This window comes from Poecile atricapillus, chromosome 24 (assembly GCF_030490865.1).
Source record: "Poecile atricapillus isolate bPoeAtr1 chromosome 24, bPoeAtr1.hap1, whole genome shotgun sequence".
Taxonomy (NCBI): Eukaryota; Metazoa; Chordata; class Aves; order Passeriformes; family Paridae; genus Poecile; species Poecile atricapillus.
The window spans coordinates 6107743-6131245 of record NC_081272.1 but is presented as its reverse complement, the minus strand read 5'-3'; the positions used below and the strand labels follow the sequence as shown (position 1 = coordinate 6131245).

Below are 23503 nucleotides of genomic sequence, written 5' to 3'. Positions count from 1 at the left end.
ACTGTTCCAAATCTCAGATAATCCCAAACTCCCTGGTATTTGGGGAATCACTTAAAAATACACAGAACACGAGCACTGTTCCTTTCAAATAAAGTTCCAGAGTCCTGGAAATTCTACTGTGCAGACAGCCCAAGCTACACTGAGTGGACTTAAAATTCAGTTTCCCAGAAAAAAAACCCCAACTTTAGAGCAGCCAGTGGTATCAAAGTGTCAGGATAATCAGTGAATGTTGTACTTTGTCCTCATCTCTTGACAGTTCCCCACTCTCCCCCCCTGTGTCCATTCTCCCTCAGTATCAGCTCCTGGCCATCTCCTGGAAGCTGGAAAGATAAATATCAAAGTACACAAAGCTCTATTATCCTCACAGGCCTCAGTGAGTGCTGGGCTGTGCAACTTCTCTCCTCAGGTCATCCACAATAGTAGACAAGTATTGTTTTTCCTTTTTTTAAAAGAAAAATACTAGGGAGAGGATCCCAGCTTACATCACCTGAACTGAGCTTTTGAACTAAGGAACTTCATCACCTTTAAGTAGCTGGGACCACTAAAGTTGGAAATCCTGCCTCAATCAGAAAGAAAATAAATAAACATGATAAAGAATTTAGATTTTGTCCAAAATTACATAAATTCCCCACCAGATACAGTCACATCATTCTCATTTCTCCTCATCCTCATCCTTTACAGTGCTCCCTCTGCACCATTTAATCCAACTTGAAGCTTCTGCTATGAAATCAGAACTGGCAAATAATCTTTGTTCTAAGCCATATAATCCAGTGGTGCTCTAAAAACAACCCCCATCCTCAGTGCTTATGTTCAACAGCAGAAAAGAAGTGCCCAAAATTTGTGGTTTGAGGGGATAAAGTGTTCACTCTCACCAGTTCTGCTGCTCTAAAGACACAGCAAATTCCAGTGTTGGTGCTTCAAAACAATTCCATTTATTGCCATGTCAGGGGAGCTCTGTGGTCACACCAGGATTTAGAGCCTTCCTGGAAATCTGTCACAGTCCCTGTAAATGAAAGATTAAATCCTGTCCTCCTCTCTGTGTGAGCAGCTCCTGAAAACTTGTCTGGAGATAAACCCACTCTCAGCAGGGCTGAAAACTGCACAGTCACTTCTCCTCCACAGCATCTCCTCTCTTATCAGTTCCACAGTGCTGCACTCACCATTCCATCATTCCACACTCCCAGCCAGCAGAATTCCATGCAGAGCTGGGATCTGCTTCCTGCCAAGTGCTTTCAACTTCCCAACTAGAAAGAGTTGTTTATTTTAATAATCAGCCTGGAAAGTTCAGCTGGAGACTCGAAACTCTTCTCAAGGTCGGCTTTATGCTTGGTTCTGTTTGAACAGGTGAATAAATAAAGGTCAGACTCCTGAGGACTCCCATCAGTCCTTGAAGGTCTCTCACTCCTTCTTGCTGTGCTCCAGCACCCTGTAGGGAGGGGCAGAGACTCCCTTGGGTCCGTGCTGCTCCTGCACGATGGGCAGCGTGGCTGGAGTGTAGATTTCTGGCATGCTGTCGTTGTTCTCCAGGGCACCGTAGGAGAAAGAGGCTTTGAGGTCAGGCTGCACTGCAATCCCTTTGTCGTGCATGTTTTGCATGCCTGCAAGAGCAGAGGAACAGATTAAAGACAAAAGTGCATTTTTCCTGCTCTCTGTTCAGCCAGGAAATGAGGGGTCCCTGAGGCTCATCAGCTCTGAGGGTGTTAAATCAAAGACAGGATGGGTTTGTGCTCAGCACTGGAGCAGCTGATGGAGAAATAAGCTCCAAGTGAATGAGGGATGGCTCTCAGTTATCCACCAAGCACTGCAGATCTTTCATACAGCTCACCAGAGAGCTTAGCTGTGCTTCCCAAAGGAAATTTCTGCTCTTCTACCTCCCTTCTGAGCCATCCCCAAAACTCAGTTCTTCCTGCTGGGCTGAGCCCAATCCCAAGCACATGCTCAAACCAGCTCATGTTCCCAGATAACAACTGCCTGATCCACCCAATCCTGTCCAGAGCCAGAAGCTGAGCCCTCCCTCTGCAGCCCAGGTCTTTAACAGAGTGATGAAGCCCTGGACTTTGGTTACCTGGCATGGCATCCATTGAGATGTAGGGCTCAAAGGGGACAGGCTTCTTCCTATTCCTGGTGATCAGGAAGACTCCCAGGAATGCTATGAGGCACCTGAGGGAGGAGAAAGGATCAGAGAGATCCCTGGCAAGGGAGAGCACGGAATATTCCATGTTGCTCCATACAGAATTCAGACCTGCAGTTCGAGCACTGCCAAGTCACAATTCCAGGGCACTGCCCAAGCTGAGCCCACCTTGAGCAGCACTGGAACACCCCCAGCAACCAGCACAACTTCACCTTTTCTCTATCAAACACAGGGAAAAGTTTTGATGTTAATTAATTAATTAACCTTGACTAACTGCAGGGGAAAGGAAGCATGGCAACATTTGGTTTTGCTTTGATAGAATTCCAGGATTTATCAGCCTGACCTTTCCAAGGCTCCCTGTAAACACACCAACAGCCATGGGTCTGGATTGTTACAGAGCAAGGTGCAGTTCAGAACAATGATCTCCCAATTGTTTGGGTTTTTTTTTTCTGTACTTATCTAAAAGCCATTTGAGAATGTCCCCTGATTATGGAGAGCTAATTACACCAAAACACTGAATTACACAGGAAATGTTTTACTGATCAGATCTTCTCCATGCTCTAAAAACTCCAGAAGTCAGACACAGTTCAGGGAAGGTACAAAATCTGAAATGAGGTTCCTAGAGAGGGTTTCTTTGGGTTATTTTACAATTCTTCCAGATTCATGAGCAGGCAGCCTGAAAACCAAGCCATATGCTCAGCACCCAAGCTGATCCCCAGGATTTAGTGATTAATTGTTGTGTAATTGTGCATTACTGAGGGTTACATGATTTTTTCCAAACACAACACTGAGCTCTAAGGGCCACTCTGCTCTGACAGAGAAAATGCTTTCAGCCTGTTCTCTTCTCCAAAATAGTTTGTCTCTCCAACAGAGAGGTATTTTTAAAACAGATTTGTATTTTTAAAATTTGAGTCACATGAAGCAACAGTTTTCTGTCAAGGAGACCTGGAGCACTTACCCCAGTGCAAACATACAAATGTGGAGAACATCTTCACCCATGAAGTCCAGGTAAAAAGTTGCTCCTTGAAAAGGAAATAATTCATTAAATCTTCCCAATTCCACCTTCAGCCAGAACCCACATCAGCCAGGATCCCTATTTTTATAGCCAGCACCTTTGTTTATTTAATGATCTTAAAATAGGTGTCCTGATTTCTATTTTAACACAAATTATTGACAAATCTCTTTGAGTTTCACTACCAAAATAGTTCTGCTGGTGTCACTAACAGACATGCAAGTGAACCTGTGCAGCATAAACAAGAGGGACTATTTTGGAATGATGAAACAAATTGGATTTAACTACAAAAAGATGCAAACTCTTGACCCCAAGCAACAACAAGCAGCTCCAATCTCTAGAAGTGTCCTGGGTGGCAGCAGGACACATGTTCTGCCTCCTGCTCTTTACATTTTCAATGTAAAGAAAATAAAGTAAAAAATAAATAACAAGGAAACATTTTACCTGCACATCTAAGAACACATTGAATGAGAAACAGTCTCAAACATAAATTCCCCTGCACTTTAAACAAAATGCCAGCACTGAAAAGAAAATTTTAACAGTCTAATGGGATAGTTCACATTATTAGAAAGGAAGAAAAAAAGAAGTCATCATATTGCTGAGTAAAATAATTCAGGGGAATTATTTTCCAAAATCTTTTGGAATGTTTTTAGAAAGGTTTGTGCAGTTACCTGCTGAGATTGCTGCTGTGGTGGATAGGATGTAGCCAATGCTGGAGATCTGAGCTGAGTCATAGAGCTGGGAGGCTTGAGCTAAAAACCTGCAACACAATCACAGGCAACAGGGGCTGATTGGGAAGGATCCTTTTTTTGGAAACACCTTTCAAAAGTGATGCAGAAATTTAAGGAAATTCATTCTTTTTCTCACTGAGCAGCACCAGCAGCAAGCCTTGGAATGAATAAAAAGGACAGAAAGAGGGATGTTTGTGGCTGCACCGAAATCACTGCCCCAACCTCAGGGCCAGAGTGTCCCTCATATTTTAAGAGCCTTTTATCCATGCTGCTGCCAGGTTTTTATGTTATTGCAAGTACAAAAGGGAAAAAAAAAAACCCTAAAAATAGACCCATTATCAACAACACTGATCCTGCACTTTGATTTTAGCCAGTGCACAGATTCTGCATTTGATTAGCCACCATTTCAGTACTAAAACTGTTTGGCAAATACTTGATTGGTGGTATAAAACCACCTGGCAGTGGAAAAGCAAAGACCACCAAGGCTCCTGGGACAGATCACAGGAAAGAATGGATAATTCTCTGATATTTAATAGGTATTTTTGGCATGGTAACAAACAGCTCCTGACCCACACCCCACACAATTCCAGACAAAGAGAGGAGTCCTTACGTGGCCTGGTAGATGGCTGTGGCAATCATGCACACCAACATGATGTAGAAGATGGGGGAGTCCAGCTGCAGGGTCCCCTGGATGGACACCAGGATCATCCCAGCCACGGCCTTCACTGTCACCACGGTCATGGAACCTGGGGGGGCACCACACACTCAGCTGGGGCAGCTGCAGGAGCTGCAAACAACCCCAGCACCCCAAAAACTCCACCCTCCTCCTGCCAGGCCAAACAAGGAATGTAAAATGTCTGTTTGCCACCAGCTCTGCCCGTTTTATTCCCCACAAACCCACCACAGCAACCTGCAATAAATCACTGAAGCCTTCTCCATCAATGGCTCCAGAACTGGGAGCATTTACTGGTGTTGGCAGTGTTTAAAGAGTGTTGTGCAGTTACATGATGGGAGGATACAGGTTCCCATTTGGTTTGGTTAATAAAGCCAAGGAAGTCTCCAGAACAAGAATCAGGAATAGCTTTCCTTTCTTGAAAGTTGGGCCATTCAGAATTAGGGCAGTTGCTTTGTAATTCATGGCACCACTGAAATCCAGCCCCAAACAGCTCAAAAAACCAAAAAAAGAGTAAAAGAAAAGAACTGAAGGTGCATAAACAGCAAAAACTGAGGGTTGTGACACAAATTTCAGCATGGCTGACTTGCTGTTACTCATCCTTTTAAAAGTTTAATTGATTACAGTTTCTATTTAAAAAAAAAAACCTGAATGTGTAAATACAAAGTCACTGCAGGATCCCACTGTGGGACAGCAGAATCATCAGGGACTGAGTTTCACAGGGACAAACTGGGGTGGCAGAGGAGTCCTCATTTCTTTAACCACACAGCAAATCTTAACAGAGCTAAGGCAATTCTTGTAGGTCAAATCCTCTCCCTCACTCACTGGCTCAGCCCTCCTTACGCACTGAATGCCACCCTTTGTGTGCCCAGATTAAAATTAAGAACATTAATAAATAAACCAGCACTTTCTGTGCATGGCAGATTATTTTTCTGATGGGAATAAGCCTTAATTGTTCAAAGTTTGTTTGCAAAGATGCCAAACATCAGCTTCAGGAATATTTCTGGAGAAAATTAGTGCATTTCATTGCATTAATTAAATCAGTATAACCCCCTGCATGCCAGAGATTCCTCAATTTACTGTTTGAAGATCTTAAAAAGTTCATATCAACTTACCCAGCAAAGCCACCAGCAGGAGAATAATGACAATGTAGTTTGCATTTCTCTCCTTGTAAAAATACAGGAGCAGACAGAAAACAATGATCTCCACAAGCTACAGAAGAGAAAAATGAGAATGTTAGAGATGCAGAGCACATGGGGTTGGCAGTAAATGAGATTTTGAGCCAATCAAATATTAGAATAGGGCAAATCAAAGAGAACTGGGGATCCCACACAATTATAGACCAAATTCAGCATCAATTTAGATTCCAGTTAGAGGAGATATTCAGCAGCTTCTTGCAGAACAGGAAACACGGGGGATTTTTGGTGTTAGATTTATGGTAAAGCAGCTGATCAAATAGTGCTGACTGAATATCAGGAGAGATCTCAGTCTGCTTTCTGCACTGAGCTTCCACAAGTGATCCTGGGGCAATGCCCAAGATTATCTTCATTAAAACACAAATTTTTTTTGTTCATGGGATTTTCAATGAGAGATTTGCGGGTCCAGAGAAAATCACTGTGGAAAAAGCCCAGATTCAGTAAATTTTCAGTCACAGACATTTAATCCTACAGAATTCAGAGAAACAAAAAGAGCTGAGCATGTGTCTGACACCTGGAAAAGCTGTCCCAGGCTCATGAGAGCACACAAGGAACATTGGTAGCAACCAGAAGGAAAAATAATGCTGGAAATCAAAGTCCCCCCAGCAGAAAACCACCCCACCCTCCATGGCCCCTCACCATGTAGAGCAGGAATGGCCAGCTCACTAAATGCCTGGTGATGTTTTCTGCTGTCATCTTCTCGTGGCTGTTGGGTCCAAATGTCACCAGCAGGTAAGTGCCAACAACTGCCAGGCCACAGCCTACGAAGGACAGCACATAGCGCCCTTGGGCAGGTACAGGAACAGGAGAGGACAGGGTTAATGAGGGACTGGGATGCAAAGAATTAATGAATTAATCCCACAGGACCATCAGTTCCATGGTGGATGTTCCTCTGGGGGATTCCTGCATGCCCTTTCTGCCCCACCTCCAAAATTGTGCAGCCACCAGGGGCACTGGGGGTGTGGTAAAGTTGGAACCAGGTGCTAAATAAATGAAGCTACAAGATCTGTGTCTGGGGCTGATCCTGCCTGGCATTGCCCTTTTCCCACTTCTGCAAACACCTCCATGTTTAAGGAATTCAGCTCATTCCCTTGTGCCTGTGCTGTTTCAGAATCAGGGCTGCAACTTCTGCTTGTTTCTAAATTCTGCGAGGTTCAGGGGATTTGGCACAAATCAAGAGAAAAAAAAAATCCATTTGTAATAAACAGTGGATGAGATGACACATTTCATTCAAGAGGTGCTAATGAGACCTTGCCATCCCTGTAATTATAATTCCTGAGGGGCTGTGCTGTGTGTGAATTGTAAACACAGAGGAAAAATGAAAAGAAACTGTGGAACTTACTCAAAAATTCCTTGGGCTTCCATTTTTCTTTAATAAATATAATTCCTATGATTGCACTAGCTATGGAGAAAAAAAAAAAAAAAAAAGAGAGAAACAGTGAATTCTGGAGTCAGGAATCTCCCACTGGAACACACTCAGGCTCTTTCCTCCTTACCCACAACAGACACTGCACTGAGGGGCACAATCAGTGAGAGAGGAGCAAAGGCGTAGGAGGAAAACACTCCCAGTTCTCCCAGCACCAGCAGCAGAAATCCACTCCACCAGGTCTTGGTTCTGAAGTAGGCCCGGGGGTCTTTGGAGCCTGCCAGCCTGATGTGGCTGTATTTCTAGGCAAGAAAACAGAAATAAAGCAGCTTTGTCATGTTCGATGGTTTGTTTCAGTGCAGGGTGAGTGTTTGCTTCAGGGCATTCACCTGGAGGTTGAGGGCAATGCTGCTGACAAGATGTCCAAAAATAGCCAGAAGTGCCCCAATCAAGTTCTCCTGGAAAAACAAATGGAACACACAATTATTCAATTTGGCCAAGGAACTCAGAGGGGTTTGCACACTCTGGAGGAGAGCAGACTTTTAAAACCATTCCTAAATCAGGGAATAGCCTGGGTTGGAAGGGACCTTTAAAGGTCATCCTGTCCAACACCCACCTGTCAATAAAACCTGTTTATCTTCCTCCCTTCCTACTGATAAGTGCTGTGGCTGTGCTCCAGACCTGTGAACTCAGGTGGAAGATAAGACTCAACAGCCACTTTCTCCAAGAGGCTTCAATTTGTTTGCAGTTTCTCAGAGAAAAGGAAGATAAGGCTAAAAAAACCCCACACCATCACTCATTCTTCCCTTTGAAAAACTCATTTATGAGGATTTTATTACCCTGGAATTTGACAGAGAATGGACCAGGAACCTCTGCTTCACAATTATTTTGCTCTTCTCCACTTGTGACCTCTGCTGGTTCAGTCACTAATTCAGGCCATGTGATGAGGGAGCCCAATTATCACAGATTTTGATCTGTTTTTTGTATAAACCAGCTATTCCCAAAGTCACAGGGAACTGCTGACAGCTCTCAGCCAGTTCCAAAGCTCTTCTGCACTGGCATTCACAGCTCAGCAACAATTCTCACGCTCTAAAGGTGGAATTCAAAATAAAGCAAGGATGCAAAGCAGGCTGAGTCACAAAGGAGATGTAGAGGAGGACTGAAGGAAGAGCCTGAGGCCACTGAACATTTGGGTGCTCCCAAAACTGCCTAAATCTCATTAAATGTCATTAGCACTGTTCCTTCAGCACAGTCCTTACTTGGATGGATTTGGGATAACCCAACTCACACTCAGATGTGAATATGAATAAATGGACTAATCTTGATTTTCTTGTACACAGAAGAACTTCCAGATTTCAAATTCTCAGCAGCAGAACAAAAACCTCTTTATCAGAATGCACAAGAATAAGATTCACCCAAACAGCTTCACTCAAAAGCACCTGAGAGAGGTTCCCAGGACAGAGAGAGAAGGTGGCAGGAGGATGTCACTGTGTGACCACAGAGTTCTCTGGGCTGTGACAGCCTCGGGTCAACAGCACTTGGGTCAACTTCCACAATGGCCCAGGACTGTGGTTGCAAAGGAAAAAAAAAAAGAGAAAAGCTCTTTTTGCTGAGATTTTCTGAGCACCTTCAGAATTTGGGATTCAGAGGGAATTTATCTGTTCCCAGCTAGAGAACAAGGAGGAATTACAGCCCCATGTCCCACCCAGCTGCAGTCTCTGCAACTCAAACACCTGAACACAGAGCAAACCACAACCTCTCTGCTCTGTTACTGCTGCATGGCTTAGGATGAAAAGGCACCTGTCAGAATCACTGCACCCAAACACCTCCACCCCTTCCCACTGCCACTCCTTCCTCCAGCTCCTCCGCTCTGCAGACACAGAATTTCTCTCTTGTTCTCACTGTGCACTGGACACACCCCAGGAATGGCTGAACACAAAGACAGAGCCCTTTCTGCAGAAAATAACCCCAAAGCAGCATCGTTATCAGCTCATTCCAATAATCAGAGCCTTCTGGGGATGGAAACTGACCTTGTAGGAGAAGGAGTCTGTGTGTGGCTGCACAGAAACTGCTGCTGTGGCCAACGGGAGCTGCTGAAGCTGCAGACTGGGGCTGTTGCCTCCTTCCATTTTGGTTTGTTGGGTTTTTTTTTTTACTTTTCAGCCTTCTTGATGCTGGAAGTTCTCTTTAAAAAAGAGACTTGGACCCTGCAGGAATCAACTTTTGGTACAGCTCACTGCCATCCATCCTGTTCCCTTGGGCAAGTCCAGGGAAGCACAAACGAGTCCTGCTGCTTCCCTTCCCCTGCCCTGTCTCAGGGTGGGCACTGCAGGCACGAGGGAGGGTGGATGAGCCACTGTTTCCAGCCAGCGAAGCAGCAGAATTCTATTCCTTCAAGATGAATCTAAAGGGAAAAAAAGAAATAAAAATCAAAGAATCAGATCAAGTAAATCAGTGGTCCAAAACCTGCAATGAAGGACAGGCCACAGAAATGCCCCTGGAATCAAACAGCTGCCCACAGAACAGGAAAGCAGATTTTAAATGTCTTCTTAGAAAGCCTTGGACACAAACTCAGAGAGACTTTGCTTTACAAGCTCTTGTGAGCTGGCTGAGCCTCAGGGGTGACACACTCAGCTGGCATTTAACAGCATCACAAAGGCTCTCAAGTCCTCCAAGCTCTGCTTTTCATCTCGGGACCAGCTCCGTGAGTCACCCCATCCATCCCCACGTGCTGGGCATGACAGCAAGCACAGGTCAAGGCAGGGGAATCCCTGCCAGCCTGCAGCACGGATTGCTCACAGCCAAACTGGTCTGGAAAGCACCACACGAGCTCCGTGCAGCGCCAGGGAGCCCAGGGGGGAGCAGGAGCAGCAGCCGGGCCCTGTCAGAGGGGGATCAGGTGGGACCGTGCCAGGGCCCAGGGCAAGGGGAGAGCTCAGCATCCCCAGCCCGAGCCCCCCCGCCCTGCCCCTGCTCACCCCCGCCGCCCCGGGACCCGTCCTGCCCGGCAGCCTCCCCTGGGCAGCCCCAGCACAGCAGCCAGGAACGGGAAGAAACTCCCGTTTGTGAGGGGATGGGGCAGCAAATCCCCCTCGCATCGTGAGCGAGCCCTGCCCGGGCAGCGCAGAGCCCCCGCACACCGCCGGGCCGGGACACGGTGCTCACACCAAACCCTGCGGTGCTCCGGCTCCTCTCCTGCCCCGCTCCTGTCCCTCCCCTCCCCTCGGGGGGGTCCCGCCGCTCACCGGCCCCGCCGCTGGCCCCGGCCCGGCCCCGGCCTCCAACTCCGGGTCCCGGGCGAGCGCCGAGGCCGCTTCCTGCCCGGCGCATCCGATTGGTCTCCAGCGCTGTCAATCAAATGCCAGACACAAAGCTGGGACGAGGATTGGCTGCTATGAGGAGGCGGGGTCTGCCCCAGCCAATAGGCGCAGGACTCTGAGGGGCCGGGCGGAAGAAGCCGCGTTCCGTCGCTCGGTTGGGGCGGGTCGAGGCGGGCCCCGCCCGGAGCTCCGGGGCGCTCCCCGGCCCAGAGCGGCAGGGACAGCCGCGGCCCCCGCCTTCCCCCGGAGAGATCTCGCTTTTCCCCGGTGGGACCCGTTCCTCCCGCCCTTCCCCTGCGCGCGATTTACCTTGGCACGAACAGCAGCCGCAGCCGCCTTAAGGCGCATGCGCAAAGCGCCTCCGCCGAGCCACCTTAAACCAGCCACCGTGGCGCTGAGAGCTCGCCTGTGATTGGGCGCCTGCCGCGTGATCAAAGTAACAGGCACGCTGATTGGAGGAGAGCTGAGGCGGCTGTTGTCTCGGCAACCGGGTGTCCGCATTCCCGGTGCCGCCGAGGGCCGGGAATGCACCGGCAGGAGCGGGCAGCTACGGGCGGATACAGACGGATACAGACCCACACCTCACCTGAGCGGGGTCGGAGGTCTCCCCGCTGCTCCCCGCGCCGCCTCAGGCCCTCAGGTACCCGCCGTTCCCAGCGTGCCCCGCGCCGCCTCACCTGGGCGGGGCTGGAGCGTGAGGCGACTCCTGGTGGCGCCCTCAGGTGAGGCCTCACCTCATCCCTCACCTCATCCCTCAGCTGGACTCCTCTCGCACCCGAGCTCCGGGTTCTCTCAAAGGGGACAGCAAAGCCCATGGCTGACCTGGGCCAGCTCTGGAGCCTCGGGCCTGCTGCGTGTTGAGAGCTGGGCCTGAGCTCAGAAATAAAATCACGGCTCTGATAGAGGACGTGTGGGCTGTGCCCGGATCCCTGCCTCTCCAGCTCAGGGATGCTGTGGGGCACGAGCTACCCCAAGCAGAGCAGCACCACTCGATGCAATGTCCCAAAAATAAACAGCGTTTAGCACAGTGAGTGCAGAGCTGAAGGGTGAAAACCTCAACCACACCAAGATTTTTCACTCTAAGCATAGCCAGGGTTTGTTAGTGGAGCAAATCAAGGGATATCTGGAACTGTTTATAGCCACAGTGGGTTAGAGATGTCCCAGGTCCAAAATTCCTTCTCTGGGGATAAGCCAGCACAAGGGAATAAGAAATGCCATCAAACAAAACATTCAAAGCAGCAGTGCTTCCAAGGGTTTTTTTACATAAAACAGGGAAATGAAACACAGGAGTGACTGCTGATTTTCTGACAGGAATACTGCATTAATGTTGGATTTGCCTTTATCTTACACCTCCCATTTCAAATGAAAGCTGCTGTTGTGTTCACGTATTTCCTTCATCTCCATATTCAGTGTTGCTATCCTTGGCTGTTCTTCTTAGGTTTCAAGATTTCCTTCTAAACACCACAGGAAAGGGATCTCAAACTGGAGAAAAAGATATTTAAGTCTCAGTCAGAGGGATTTCAGTACAACCAAGTGAGTAACAAAAAAGTTTGAAGTTTATACGTTTGTTTTTTTTTTGCCACTGATAATGATCCTGTTCTGCAAGAAGAATAGCAACCGAGTTTAGATCAAGGTCATTAAATTAACTTTGTAATCACAACTGATAGCAGAAGGAGAAATGATAATGCAATATTAGTGGTTTAAGCCTGGAAATTACTCCAGATAACCTCATCTCATTTGTGCCACCTCCCCGTCCCCCACCTGCCAGCTCTGGCCCTGTTTTCCCCAAGTTTTTGAGCCCTCCAGGACACGCAGGTTGCATTTCTTCAGGCACACATTCAAAGAGCTCAGGGATATCACCAGGGACCCTTCTCCCCACCTTTTTCCACCCTTCCCGCGGATCCCTGATTTTCAGGAATTGCACCCTCCTTCCACCAGCAGAGGGAAGCAGAAAGATGCGTTAAACCCGCAGCGCTTCCCCAGCCTGCTCCAGACCGGGCTCCTTTTCAAGCCCAGCCAACGCTCTGAGCTGCCAAGGGCCTCCTGGGCTTTCTGGATGCACCTTCCCAACTGCTTCCTCAGCTGCGGGAAGGAGGATGCCCTTCCACAGCCTCCTGCTGTCTGGGGACTACGTGGTAAGCCCAGAACTCCCAAAATTACGTACATGAAGGATTTCTGAGACTCTGTACCAGGTATGTAAAGTAGGTAAATCAAGGAAGCGTTTGGCATCTTCCCCTCTTTCTTCTCCTGCCTTTGGCATCTTCTCTTTCTTCTCCTTCCTTTGATCTCTTGCTCCTTGCTTGTCTCTCCCATCTCAGTGATATCAGGAGTGCATTATCTCAGGCTTGAATAACAGCAATCAAGGACGTAAAGGACAAAAAAAGATGAGGGGAAAATGATCAAGGGGGAGAAGTTGCTTAAAGACTTTCTGTAGGCGCCATCAGTCTGCCTGGTCAGCTTCCAGCAGCAGCTGACCTGATGCTGAGCTGTGACTAAAGCACAGCAGGCAGAGTCTGCAGGGAGCTTCACAAAGCACTCCCTTCCCTTTGAGAATTTCCTGCTTGAAGGGCAGAGTGGGCATGAGGCCAAGCCACAAACTACACAAGGGCTTGGCTGCTTCTCTCCTGGGCTTCATCCCTGGAGAGGAGTTCCTGCAGCAGGTTGGGAGGGGAAGCACTGGACCCATCAACCTTTTGGGGGCTGCTGGGACTTGGCTGTGTCCCCCTCAGCCATTCTGGAGCACATTCCTTGAGTCAGGGATAAATGCCAGGATGGGAAGTTACCCACTTGTAATTTAGGCAGTGGAAAGAGCTTATTTGCCTCTCGGTGCCTGACCTAGAACACCCAGCAGGTGACTTGACCCACTTGTGTCACTCTGCCAGTTCAGCCCTGCCTGCACACATCCCTGCAGGAGCCAGGCCACTGGGGCTGGGAGCTGCTCCTGCTGGATTTCCCTCGCAGCACGGTGCCCCTTGCATCACCCAAACACCATTCCAGGGACTCTGAGGGCACTCTGAGGTGTGCAGGAGCTGAATCTCCAAGGGTGTGGAGGTGCCTAATCTCCAATTACCCTCAGCAGCACCGGGGTGATGATGGATGTGCCAAACCCAGAGCTGGATGCACAGGATGGGAGAAGGGCTCCAGAGCCTTTCCCTGGCACGTGCTGCCCTTGCTGGGCAGGGATTGCATCCAGCCCTCCCAGGCTGGGCAGCAGCAGCCAAGCCTGGCAGCACCAGGGCAGAAGGAGCTTGCGGATGCAGTTTTTTATCAGCTGCTCTGGAAACCTGCTGCAATTTTAATAATCAGCTCCAGCAGAATTGGGCAAGTCCTGCTTCCCTCAGCACAACCCCGCTGGCCACGGAGCACGGGCTGGACAACCTCAAGCACATGGCAGGACCACGTGGAGATGGACCCAGGGCAGTGGGTTCTGTTCTGGTTCTGGTTGTTGATAAGGAACAGCTGGCTCAGGATCCCTGCCCCCTGCAGATGAACCCTCAGACCACATCTTCAGAAATCTCCTGTGATTTTGGAGCAGCCCAAGTCAGGGCAGCTCTGCTGAAATTCATGAGCCTCAAATTTTGGTCTGTCCTGAAGCGTTTTTCTACAAATTAAAATAAGTGGAAAAGATTATTTGTGCTCAGCTGCTTGATAACTCAGGGGGTATTTTTACAGGAAAGGCTGAATCCACCAGAAGACCAATTCCTTGGGGTCTGATTCCTTTCCAAGCTCTCCCAGGTTTCATGGAATGGCCCATATTTGGGGTTTGTTATTTTTAGCACCATAGTAGCACCGTTCCACTTGTCCATGCATGCAGCAGGAACAGCTCAGCTGAGGGAGGAAAACGGAGCAGGGAGAGTTCCCCGTGATCTCACTGTAAATCAGCACCTTCTGCAGCAGCCAGCACTGCCTGCCCACTCCCTGCCACTCTTCCCTTCAGCTTTTTGTGAGGCCAAGCAGAGCAGGAGCCTCCATTCCCCTCCCAGCCATTCCTGGTTGTTCCTTGAGGGGTTTGAGTCATTCCAGGGTTGCTGCTGCTGTGGCTAAGCACATCTGGATGGTTCCATCTGGATGGGGTTTTTTAATCAGCCCTTGGCTCATCCATTCCCCCTCTTTGAGCCTGGCATCTTCCCTGCTCCTTCTTGCTCTTGCCAAGCACAGTTAAATCCTTTCATCCTCGTGTCTGTATGAGTGGAATAATGCCCCAGCTGCTTCATTTTCCCCTCAGCTGCCCATTGCCTTGTTCTTCAGTCCCAGGCCTTTCCCTGTTCTTTGCCTCCTGTGCCATTTGGGGAGGGGGCATTGGATCACTGCCAGAACCCAACTCTCAAGTCAGCAGAGCAGGAACCAAGGCACGTCCAGAGTATTCCATTGGTAACTGGCAGACAAGACAATTAATGAAGTTCACACAATGTTCCTAAAGATCAGGAACTTCAGCTCTTCCCATCCTACACACTGGAGTAATTTCACATTTGTGTTAGTATAAAGCTGTTTCTTTTATCTTGTGTGGTCCCAGGCCATCCAGTTCCCACTGGGATTGGCAGAAGCAGGACATGAAGGGCATTCAGCCCTTCTTGGGACCACATCTGAAAAGCTGGAGGGATCATGTACAACACAGGCAGGGCTGGATTTATTTGTCTCTATAAATAGAATCCTGCCCAGCTCTGTTTTTGAAAAGCCCAGGAAAAGAAGAGAAGCAGGGAAGGTGTGGTACTGCAAATAAAGCATTCTGCCCACATGCTGCATTAATTAGGCCCAGCTCAGAAGTTACAGGTGAGATTTTAGATGTGCTGTGGCTCCCAGTCTATACAAATTGCTCTGTAGACAGCAGAGAAATTTGATCTTCCTCATCCCAGAATCACTTGGCTTTCCGTGCAACAAGAGGCTTCCATTAAAGGATTAAGATTTTTAAAATCTGGAGTCACCTACCTCAATGCACAGTTAAAATTAAAGCATGAAATTTGTGTGACTTGGAAAGCAATACAGGAAATCCAATAATACCAGCACTGGTGGTGCTGGAATGGTGGGTTTGGTTCTGGCCACCCTGAGTCTAAAAAAGGCACTGGCAGGTGACACCTGATGGCACTGCTGGGCTCAGGGTCACACCTGGGGACACTGCTGGGCTCAGGGGGTGCAGGGTCACACCTGGGGACACTGCTGGGCTCAGGGGGTGCAGGGTCACACCTGATGGCACTGCTGGGCTCAGGGTCACACCTGGGGACACTGCTGGGCTCAGGGTCACACCTGGGGACACTGCTGGGCTCAGGGGGTGCAGGGTCACACCTGGGGACACTGCTGGGCTCAGAGTCACACCTGGGGACACTGCTGGTCTCAGGGGGTGCAGGGTCACACCTGGGGACACTGCTGGGCTCAGGGTCACACCTGATGGCACTGCTGGGCTCAGGGTCACACCTAGGGACACTGCTGGGCTCAGGGTCACACCTGGGGACACTGCTGGTCTCAGGGGGTGCAGGGTCACACCTGGGGACACTGCTGGGCTCAGGGTCACACCTGGGGACACTGCTGACAGTCTCTGCCTGTTCCTCCAGCTCAGCACCTGCCTTCAGGTTGAGTTCCTCAAGTCCTGCTGATTCACCCTTGTGCAAGTCACTTAACTGTTCTGTGCCTGCTGCCCAGCCCTGCAGGGTGCCCAGGCTGCAGCAGGGTGTTGTAAACCTTCATCCACAGGAATCCAGGGTGTTTTGAGATGTGGGAGCTGTTAACAGAACACCGGGTGTCATTATCCATTATCAGATAGTTTATAATAACATACACACACCTCCTGGGCTGCTGGGTCCCTTCTGTGGTGTCTTGCTGCAGCTCTGATTGCTTTGGGGTTGTTTTGTTATTTCTAGAGAGGGATTTTTGCCCAGTTTTGAGGCATTCCCCAGTGAGTTGTCCCCTCTCAGACTGCTCCTAGAGCAGCTCCATCCCCTGTGCTGAGGCAGACTCCAGAATATGTGATGACTTTGCAGAGCTGCTTAACACCGAGTGAAGACACAACTTAATCAGCTTCAGAAGCCACCACTCATCAGCTGAGACACCTTAACTGGCTGCATGCACGTTCCTGAAGCAATTCATGCTTTTATAGGTATTTATACATCAGCAAAGGTGTTTTCCCTCCCAAGCTGGGTGTGCAGAGAGCGGTCCTGGGGCTCAGCACAATCCTGCTCACTCACACAGCCCCTGCACTGGGACTCTGAACTCTGCTGCAGTGACTCAGGCTGAGCACCTGCCCCAGCATGTTCTGTGTTGATTAAACTGATTTGCAGGCCATAATTATTTTCTCTATCATGGTATAATGGCTCCGCATCATATTAATTTTAACATTGTAAGAATTTGCTTCTGGGAACGGCCTTCTTGAATTAATCACTGACTCATGATTTACTGGGGGAGATAATATCTAACCTACAAGAGGCAGAACAGGAAACTATCTATTTAAAAGATGGCAGTGGCTGATAATTTATGACTTTAGACAAAGAGATATCTCAGAAGAAGAAGGTGGACAGATCCTGCAGTTTTGTGGTCGCTGCTCTCGCTCAGCAAAAAGGAACTTTTGTGTAGACACTGGAGGTTCTGGTTTTGAGTGACAGATTAAAATTGAGGGGGGGAAAAAAAACGAGTGAGAAACAAAGAAAAAGTGTCCAAGCAGACCTGAAAGCCATCCTCAGCTCTGGGACCAAACCCTGTGTTACAACAAAGGCAGTTCAACATCTCAGCATTCACCAGGAAACAAGGGGGAAAAAGACAGGGAAAAATCATCATCTCTTTGTGTCTGAACCTGTAATACAGGGAGGTTTTTGCCCCTCTTCTCTCCAGCTTGAACTGGACACTCCCACATCACTGAGTGAGGCCTGGCCATCAGATGTTTCCTCTCATTACAATCCATTAGGAAAGTCAGACTTAGGAGTTAACAATAAAAGCTTTAAATCCCAGAGGATGTTGCAGCAGGTGAAGCTTCATCCTGTCAGTCTGAAGGATTTTGTCCCCATTTCACTGTGATCTAATCTGTGATTTGGGGTAACTCACACAACCCTTGGCACCCAGGATTCCTGACTGCAAGGACAGCAATTCCCACCTGGAATTCTGGGGCCCTGAACAAAACGGGACACGTAGAGGTGATGGAGGATTGTGGACACAGCAGTCACACAGAGACATTTCCTGCCAGTGTGTCGAGTCCTGGGCAGCCACAGAGAGCCCTTCCTACCCTTGGGAAGCTCTCCCAGATTTTGGTGTGAGTGCTGCTGGCAGCTGTAACCACTCACAGGGAGACAACTGGGTTTGAAATGTGGGTTTGCCTTTGTTGGTCATCACCCACAGGGAAAGGCAATTCTAAGGCATCCCCAAGCCCTTTTTCCTTCTGAAATTCACCATTTCTGCAAGCAAAGCAATACCACTTTTGCCCTGGCAGTGTTTGTGGCCCAAACCACGAGAGGATTTAATTTGGAAAAAATTTGGGAAATGGCTTTTTCCACGTCCATGAGCCTGGAGCTGGGAGGGAGGATGGTGCTGAGCTGGGCTCTGCTCCCCGTGGAGCACCTTCACACACAATCCAGAGCTTCCTAGGAAATGCTGGATTGAAGTGTCACAGGACACTTCCATGAGCTCTAGGAAGGTCCCTTCGAACTTCTGCTGGGAGAACCATCCAGAAACCACCTTGGGACTTTGGAGTGGCTGTAAGGAATCACCAGAACACCCCACAACACTGGAAATGCCAGAGGCTTCAGGAGAAGCCACACTGGTGCATAATGTACCAAGCCCCAAAAGATCTCCTGGCCCTTTGCCTGCTGAGGGTGAGACCTGGGGTGAGGGCACAGAGTTTATCTGACAGCTGACAGCAGCTGGGAGCTCTCCTGTTTGATTCCCTGACATTGCTCATGGTGCTTTTGTTCCTGTGCTCAGGACTGAGTTCAGTGTTGCCTTATCAGTGTCCCTGGAAATCAGCTCTGCCCAGCACTTTTCCAGTCCAGCAGCAGCTTCCCCACACGGTCCTGTCTCACCGGTTCCTTTCCTTTCTCACATTCCCTGCTGGATGCACTCTCCTTCCTCAGTGCCTGGGCTGGTATTTACATCCCTTTCCTGTTTGTCTTGTAGCTCATCCCAGCATGGATTCCCTCACCAAGGGAGTAACATCTTCCTTCCAGTCAAAGACTTCCCACCTAACAAGGAACAATGAACTCACTCCAGATTTATTCCAGAGTCTGCAGCCTCAGTCACACAAACCTGCCAGGGAAGCAAAGAAAACTCCTTCCAGGTGAGTGCAGCCCGGAAGCCACCCCACTGCCATGGGAGATATGAAAATCCACCACGGGAGGGTGATCCCAGTGTCCCACTGTGTCCTGGTCCAGAGGGGATGGCTGCTGTCCCCAGGAAGGGGAAGCAGCGTGGGCTGGGAACAGCCTGGAGCAGTGGATCAGGGGCCCTTTATCTCCCAGACAATTACAAACAGTAATTAAACCCTGCAGCACCCTGGGCTGTGGGGGGCACTGCTTATCCCCACTGCATGGAGCAAGCAGCCAGAGCACACCTGAGCTGGAAAAAGATTCCTCATATCCCAAGCAGAGGCTTTAGGCTGGGCTGGTTTTGTGCCTGAGCTCTCCCCAGAGGAACACTGAGGATAAAGACTCAAATCTGGGGACCCCTGGGCAGGACTCAGAGGGACACTCATGCCTGCACAGCATCCCAAAGCAGCTGATGGATAAAACCTGGCCATTTCCCTGGGCTGGCAAGGAGAGCTGCAGAGAGGATTGTAAAAGTGCTTCCCCTGGAAGGCAGAACTGCTATTCCCAGGTGTTCCATCCTGCCACCATTTCACAGGGATGAAAAGGCATCAACAGAAACTGCCTTCTCCCAAGCCCTCCCACCCCTTGGGATCCTCATGGGAACACAAATAAATCCATCAGCAGATCATTCAAAAACATTTATTGTCACCACACAGTGACGATGTTGCCTGGCCTGAGATTAAGATCATCAATAAATTCCTGACCCTGGAAAAGAATGAACCCATGAGAAAGCCCAGGGCTCTCCTTACCCAGCAGGGAAATCTTTACTACATCTCTCAGCAGCTGGATCTGGTATCAGGGGTTTGGGGAAAAGGAAGCTGGGAGGGAAGCAATGCCAGGAGGGATTTGATAAGGACAGAGGGCTGGAGGAAAGGGCAAATTAAATAAGAGGAGGGAAGATCCCCAGCCCGTGTTATCAGAAAACACACAAACACTCCACACCCAGCTGCTGGGGTTAGAGCCTGCTCCCTCTGCTGTTCCAGGCAGTGGGAGAGCAGCAGGAACTCTCAGCTGGAGTCCTTTGGCATCACTGCCCTGCTCCAGTGCTGTCTGGAGAGGGGAGCAGCCAGGTCCCTGCAAGGCTGGGCCGTGGCAAATCCATGTATTTTACAATAAACATCACAGCCTGGCCATAAAAAGCTTTTTATTTCCCAAAGATTTTGGCTTAGGAGGATTAAGCATCACCCTGAGGGCCACACAGCAGCTCTGGAGTCCTCACTACCAGCTCCTCGTCCAGCTTGGCTGGTTCATATTTTACAATATTATTTTTAAAGGTAAGGTTGAAAAAATAAAAGCATGTTTGCAGTGTAAAGGCCATTAAAGCATCACTGACTGTCAGGGCTTTGGACAAACAGGTTCTGTGAGTTGTGTGTGTGTGTAAAACTCACATCACTCTGACTGTTGGTACAACACATTCCAGCTGCAGAATTCCTCTCTTTGATGGGAAAAGGGGAGCACTTGCAGGGGACAGGGTTGGGGGTACAGAGCAGCATCAGAACCCCCAGCACCCCTTTGCTCTGGCTTCACCTTCCTCACCTAAAGCTGAGTGAAATGGGAGAAGAAACACATCTTGGGGCTTGGAATCAGGAACTGCCTGGGGAAGCAGGAGGAGGGGCCCACCTGGGAGAGGAATGGGTTAAACACAACCCCTGGCTGCACAGCTGGATGCTGAGACAGAAGCAGATGAAGCCACAGCCCCATCTCTGGTTCTCCCCTGCCTGGATGCCGAGCTCATCCCGGGCTCATCCAGGGCAGAGCTCTGGGATCCTGCGGGATCCCTCAGTGCCCCCTGGCTCGTTGTTGCCAGGCACAACTAATAACGATTTTTTCAGTTAATCACACTAATTTCTTACCCTTTTTATTCCTTCTAAGATCCCCAGGTCCTTCTGTGAGGTTATGAAGGGCTGGGAGAACAGACAGGAGCAGTTCCTGCTGGGATTCCCAGCGTTTGAACTCACCCAGCTGCAGATTCTGTCCCAGCCACAGACACTGAGGGGACACCCTGGTGACATTGTTCTGTCCTGAGCCCCTGTGGCAGCACAAAGGGGGAAATGGGATTTTCTGGAGCCACTTCCAGCTCCTGTCCCAGGCTGGCAGCTCCCAGAGCAGCTCCTGGCTCAGCTGCCAACAGATCCTGCCTGGCTCACTTGGAGATCATGGCCAGGCCAGGGCAGTCAGGCTGGACAGCAGGCCCACAGTGGCTACAAATGAACTAAAGAGGAAGAGGATGGAAAGAAATCCCTTCTGCAAGTTGTGGAGAAATCCCCCTTTCATTTTCATCACTCTTTTATATGGACTGGATCAAAAAGCCTGAAATGCCACAGCAGTGCATGAACACACAGAGCTGCTCTGGGCTGTGCCCCAAAGGGAGGTAAAATCACAATTCAGAGCAGCAGCTTTACCAAAGGCTGGTTATTCAGCAGTTCATGCCTGGGCTGCCTCAGAGCTGGGGCTCAGCATTCCCAGGACTCCCAGTAAAAGGTGCAGCCAAGACAACCCTCAAGTTGCTGAGGTAAATCCCAAGTCTGTGCACCCTGCCTGGGAGCACTGAGCTCTGACTCTGTGGCCACTTTCCAGCTGATGATTCCAGGACATTCCCACAAATCTGGGGGTTCTAGTGCCCAGCTCACCCAAAATTTAATTCTGTAAATCCAAGGCACTACCTGTGGAAATGAGTGAGAGCAGAGGGAACCCTCAGCAGATTTATTAAAGCTTTGCACATTTACAAACAGATGCAGGGTTTGATTTCCCCGACTTTAATCCTCTCATCCCATGCCCGGCACAGCACCAGGGCACCTCCGGACACGGCGTGTGGGTGTCCTAACAAAACACAGGATGCTGTTTTTCCCTTCACAGCCCTGCAGAGCCACACCACACACCGAGCTCCTCAGCTGCCTGCCTGATGATGCAAGGAGTGAATAAGCACGAATAAAGACACAGAAACTGGGTGTTGTTTGTAGAAGTGAGGAGCAGAGCCCTCCGCCCAGCGCTGGGGATACCAGAGCTCTTGCACAACTCGGCTCTCAGCCTGCTGCTCCTTTTTATGCATCTCTGTCCCTGTGGGCACTTTTCCACCAGGAGCACTGGGGAAGTTTTCCTTCCTCCCCAGCTGGAGGAGGAAGCAGCTCCTGGTCTGTGAGCAGCAGGGCTGGGATGCCAGAGTGGGATTCCTGTGTCAGGATTTCCCTCAGACTCCACACACCATGAGCCTGTGCTGGCCTGCCAGGCTGGCTCACGGGCAGCTAATTAGTGGTGCTCGGTTCTAAGAATTGGAAGAGGATCATTAATTAAAATTGGTTTGAAGCTTCCAGTTTTGTAGATGCTGAGTAATTAAAACAACCAATGGGCTCCTTTGTGTTTTCATCTGAGAGCTCCCAGATGGAGGCTGGAGACTCACCCTGGAGGGGAGTCAGTCCTGACCAGGCTGGGGATAAGGGAGAAGGGCAGGGGACAGATCCTGCTGGCTCAGGGCTGGGCACTGGGCCCTGGCACCCACCCTGTGCCACCCCTGCCAGGCTCAGCTCCAGAGCAGCTCAGGTGAGCACAGAGCAGGGACCCAGCGGAGCCCTTGGCAAACCCTCGGTGCTTTCACACGACCTTTGGTGCTCGGGGTGAAAATCGCCTTCGTGCTCCTATCTCAATCTTCAAAAGGAACTGGTGGGCTCCGGGCAAGGAGTCAGGAATGTTCTCACATATTTGGGAGCTCTGCTTTACGCAACCTCCCAGCAACTCGCCTTGGCTGGAAGGGATGAGCGATACTGAGGCAGTCAGCAAAACACCCACCTCGCGGGGCAGGGCTGGGGACTCTGCCCCGGCAGCGCTTCCCTGTGCAGCAGGCACCGGCACTCAGCCCCGGCACAGCCAGGAATACCCAGAGCTGCACGGAAACAGCTCCCGGTTCCCTGCCTCCATCCCAGCCCCAGCCAGGGGAGCTGTTCTCACAGTGCAGCCTCAGCGAGCTGCAGCCAGGGTGGGTTTGTGGGAAAGGGAACCCCATAAAATCCAGCAAAATTCATCTTTGTTCCACTGGGAACATAAAGTTACAACTGAGATGGCTTTTGCTGCTGTAAATCAGGAGTGGTGCTGCTGGAGTCTGGAGTCAGGCTGGAGGAGCTGAGCTCAGATGGGTAAATGTTTATCTGGCTGGAAGTTAACCCCGAGATCAGACTTCCAGAACAACTCATTGTGGGGTGAGAGGTCCCCAAACCCCCAACTCTGTATGCACACAAAGCCCTCCCCATCTGTCCCCAGGGCAGGGGGACACCTCTGTCCCCACCTGAGCAGCTTCTGCTTGTCCCCATGGCCAGGCAGGACAGGTCACCGTGGCTGGGCTGAGCCCTGGAGCCAGAGCCAGAGCAGGGCTCTGACACCCCCCTGGCACAGCAGGGGACGGGGACCTGCAGCTTCCAGCACCGGGAGATTCCTGCTGGGACTGGTTTGAACTGGAGCTGAAATTCTGCTGTAGGAGGACTCAGAATCAACACTGAATCAGAGCCATCCTGCTGAAGAAGGAGTTTGTGATGTGAAGGGAAGGAGTGCTGGAGAGATCCCAAAGGCTGATAAACCTTCAGCTTATCTGCACCTCATCTTAGAGGCCATCCTCAAACAGCACTGAAGAAATCCAAAACTCACCAAGCTGACACATTCCAGCATTTCCAAATCCTCTTCCCAGGGCTCCTTCCTCCCCACTCACAGGCCTCAGGTGCATCTTTAACATGGCCAGGAAAAGCAGAGGATGAAGAGGACGGAGGAGGAAAGGCCAGAGGTCTTTCACTGGTCAGAGCATTAATTAGAA

General features: G+C 49.9%; 1 protein-coding gene and 1 long non-coding RNA gene across 2 annotated transcripts; one reads left to right on the top strand and one right to left on the bottom strand.

Moving 5' to 3' along the window:
• Positions 1–537: 537 nt before the first annotated feature.
• Positions 538–10452, bottom strand: NIPAL3 (NIPA like domain containing 3). Its single transcript, XM_058856476.1, has 12 exons — positions 10355–10452; positions 9140–9513; positions 7499–7567; positions 7240–7411; positions 7086–7145; positions 6383–6528; positions 5663–5759; positions 4485–4620; positions 3815–3903; positions 3090–3153; positions 2066–2160; positions 538–1598 (listed from the first exon to the last, which is right to left on the bottom strand). The coding sequence occupies exons 2-12, from the start codon at positions 9236–9238 to the stop codon at positions 1399–1401; spliced, it is 1227 nt and encodes a 408-aa protein (XP_058712459.1). The 5' UTR covers positions 9239–9513; positions 10355–10452; the 3' UTR covers positions 538–1398.
• Positions 10453–10530: 78 nt separating this feature from the next.
• On the top strand, positions 10531–22043 carry LOC131588015 (uncharacterized). Its single transcript, XR_009279495.1, has 4 exons — positions 10531–11151; positions 11868–11962; positions 18521–18680; positions 21565–22043. It is a non-coding gene; the product is annotated as an uncharacterized LOC131588015 (long non-coding RNA).
• The last annotated feature ends 1460 nt before the right edge of the window (positions 22044–23503 follow it).

Excerpts from the sequence above, each read along its gene's own strand:
- NIPAL3 (XM_058856476.1), bottom strand. The coding sequence starts at position 9,238 with ATGGAAGGAGGCAACAGCCCCAGTCTGCAGCTTCAGCAGCTCCCGTTG. Across the intron at positions 7,146-7,239 it reads CAGTGCAGTGTCTGTTGTGG|CTAGTGCAATCATAGGAATT; the intron begins GTAAGGAGGAAA and ends TTTTCTCCATAG. Across the intron at positions 1,599-2,065 it reads CTCAATGGATGCCATGCCAG|GCATGCAAAACATGCACGAC; the intron begins GTAACCAAAGTC and ends CTGCTCTTGCAG.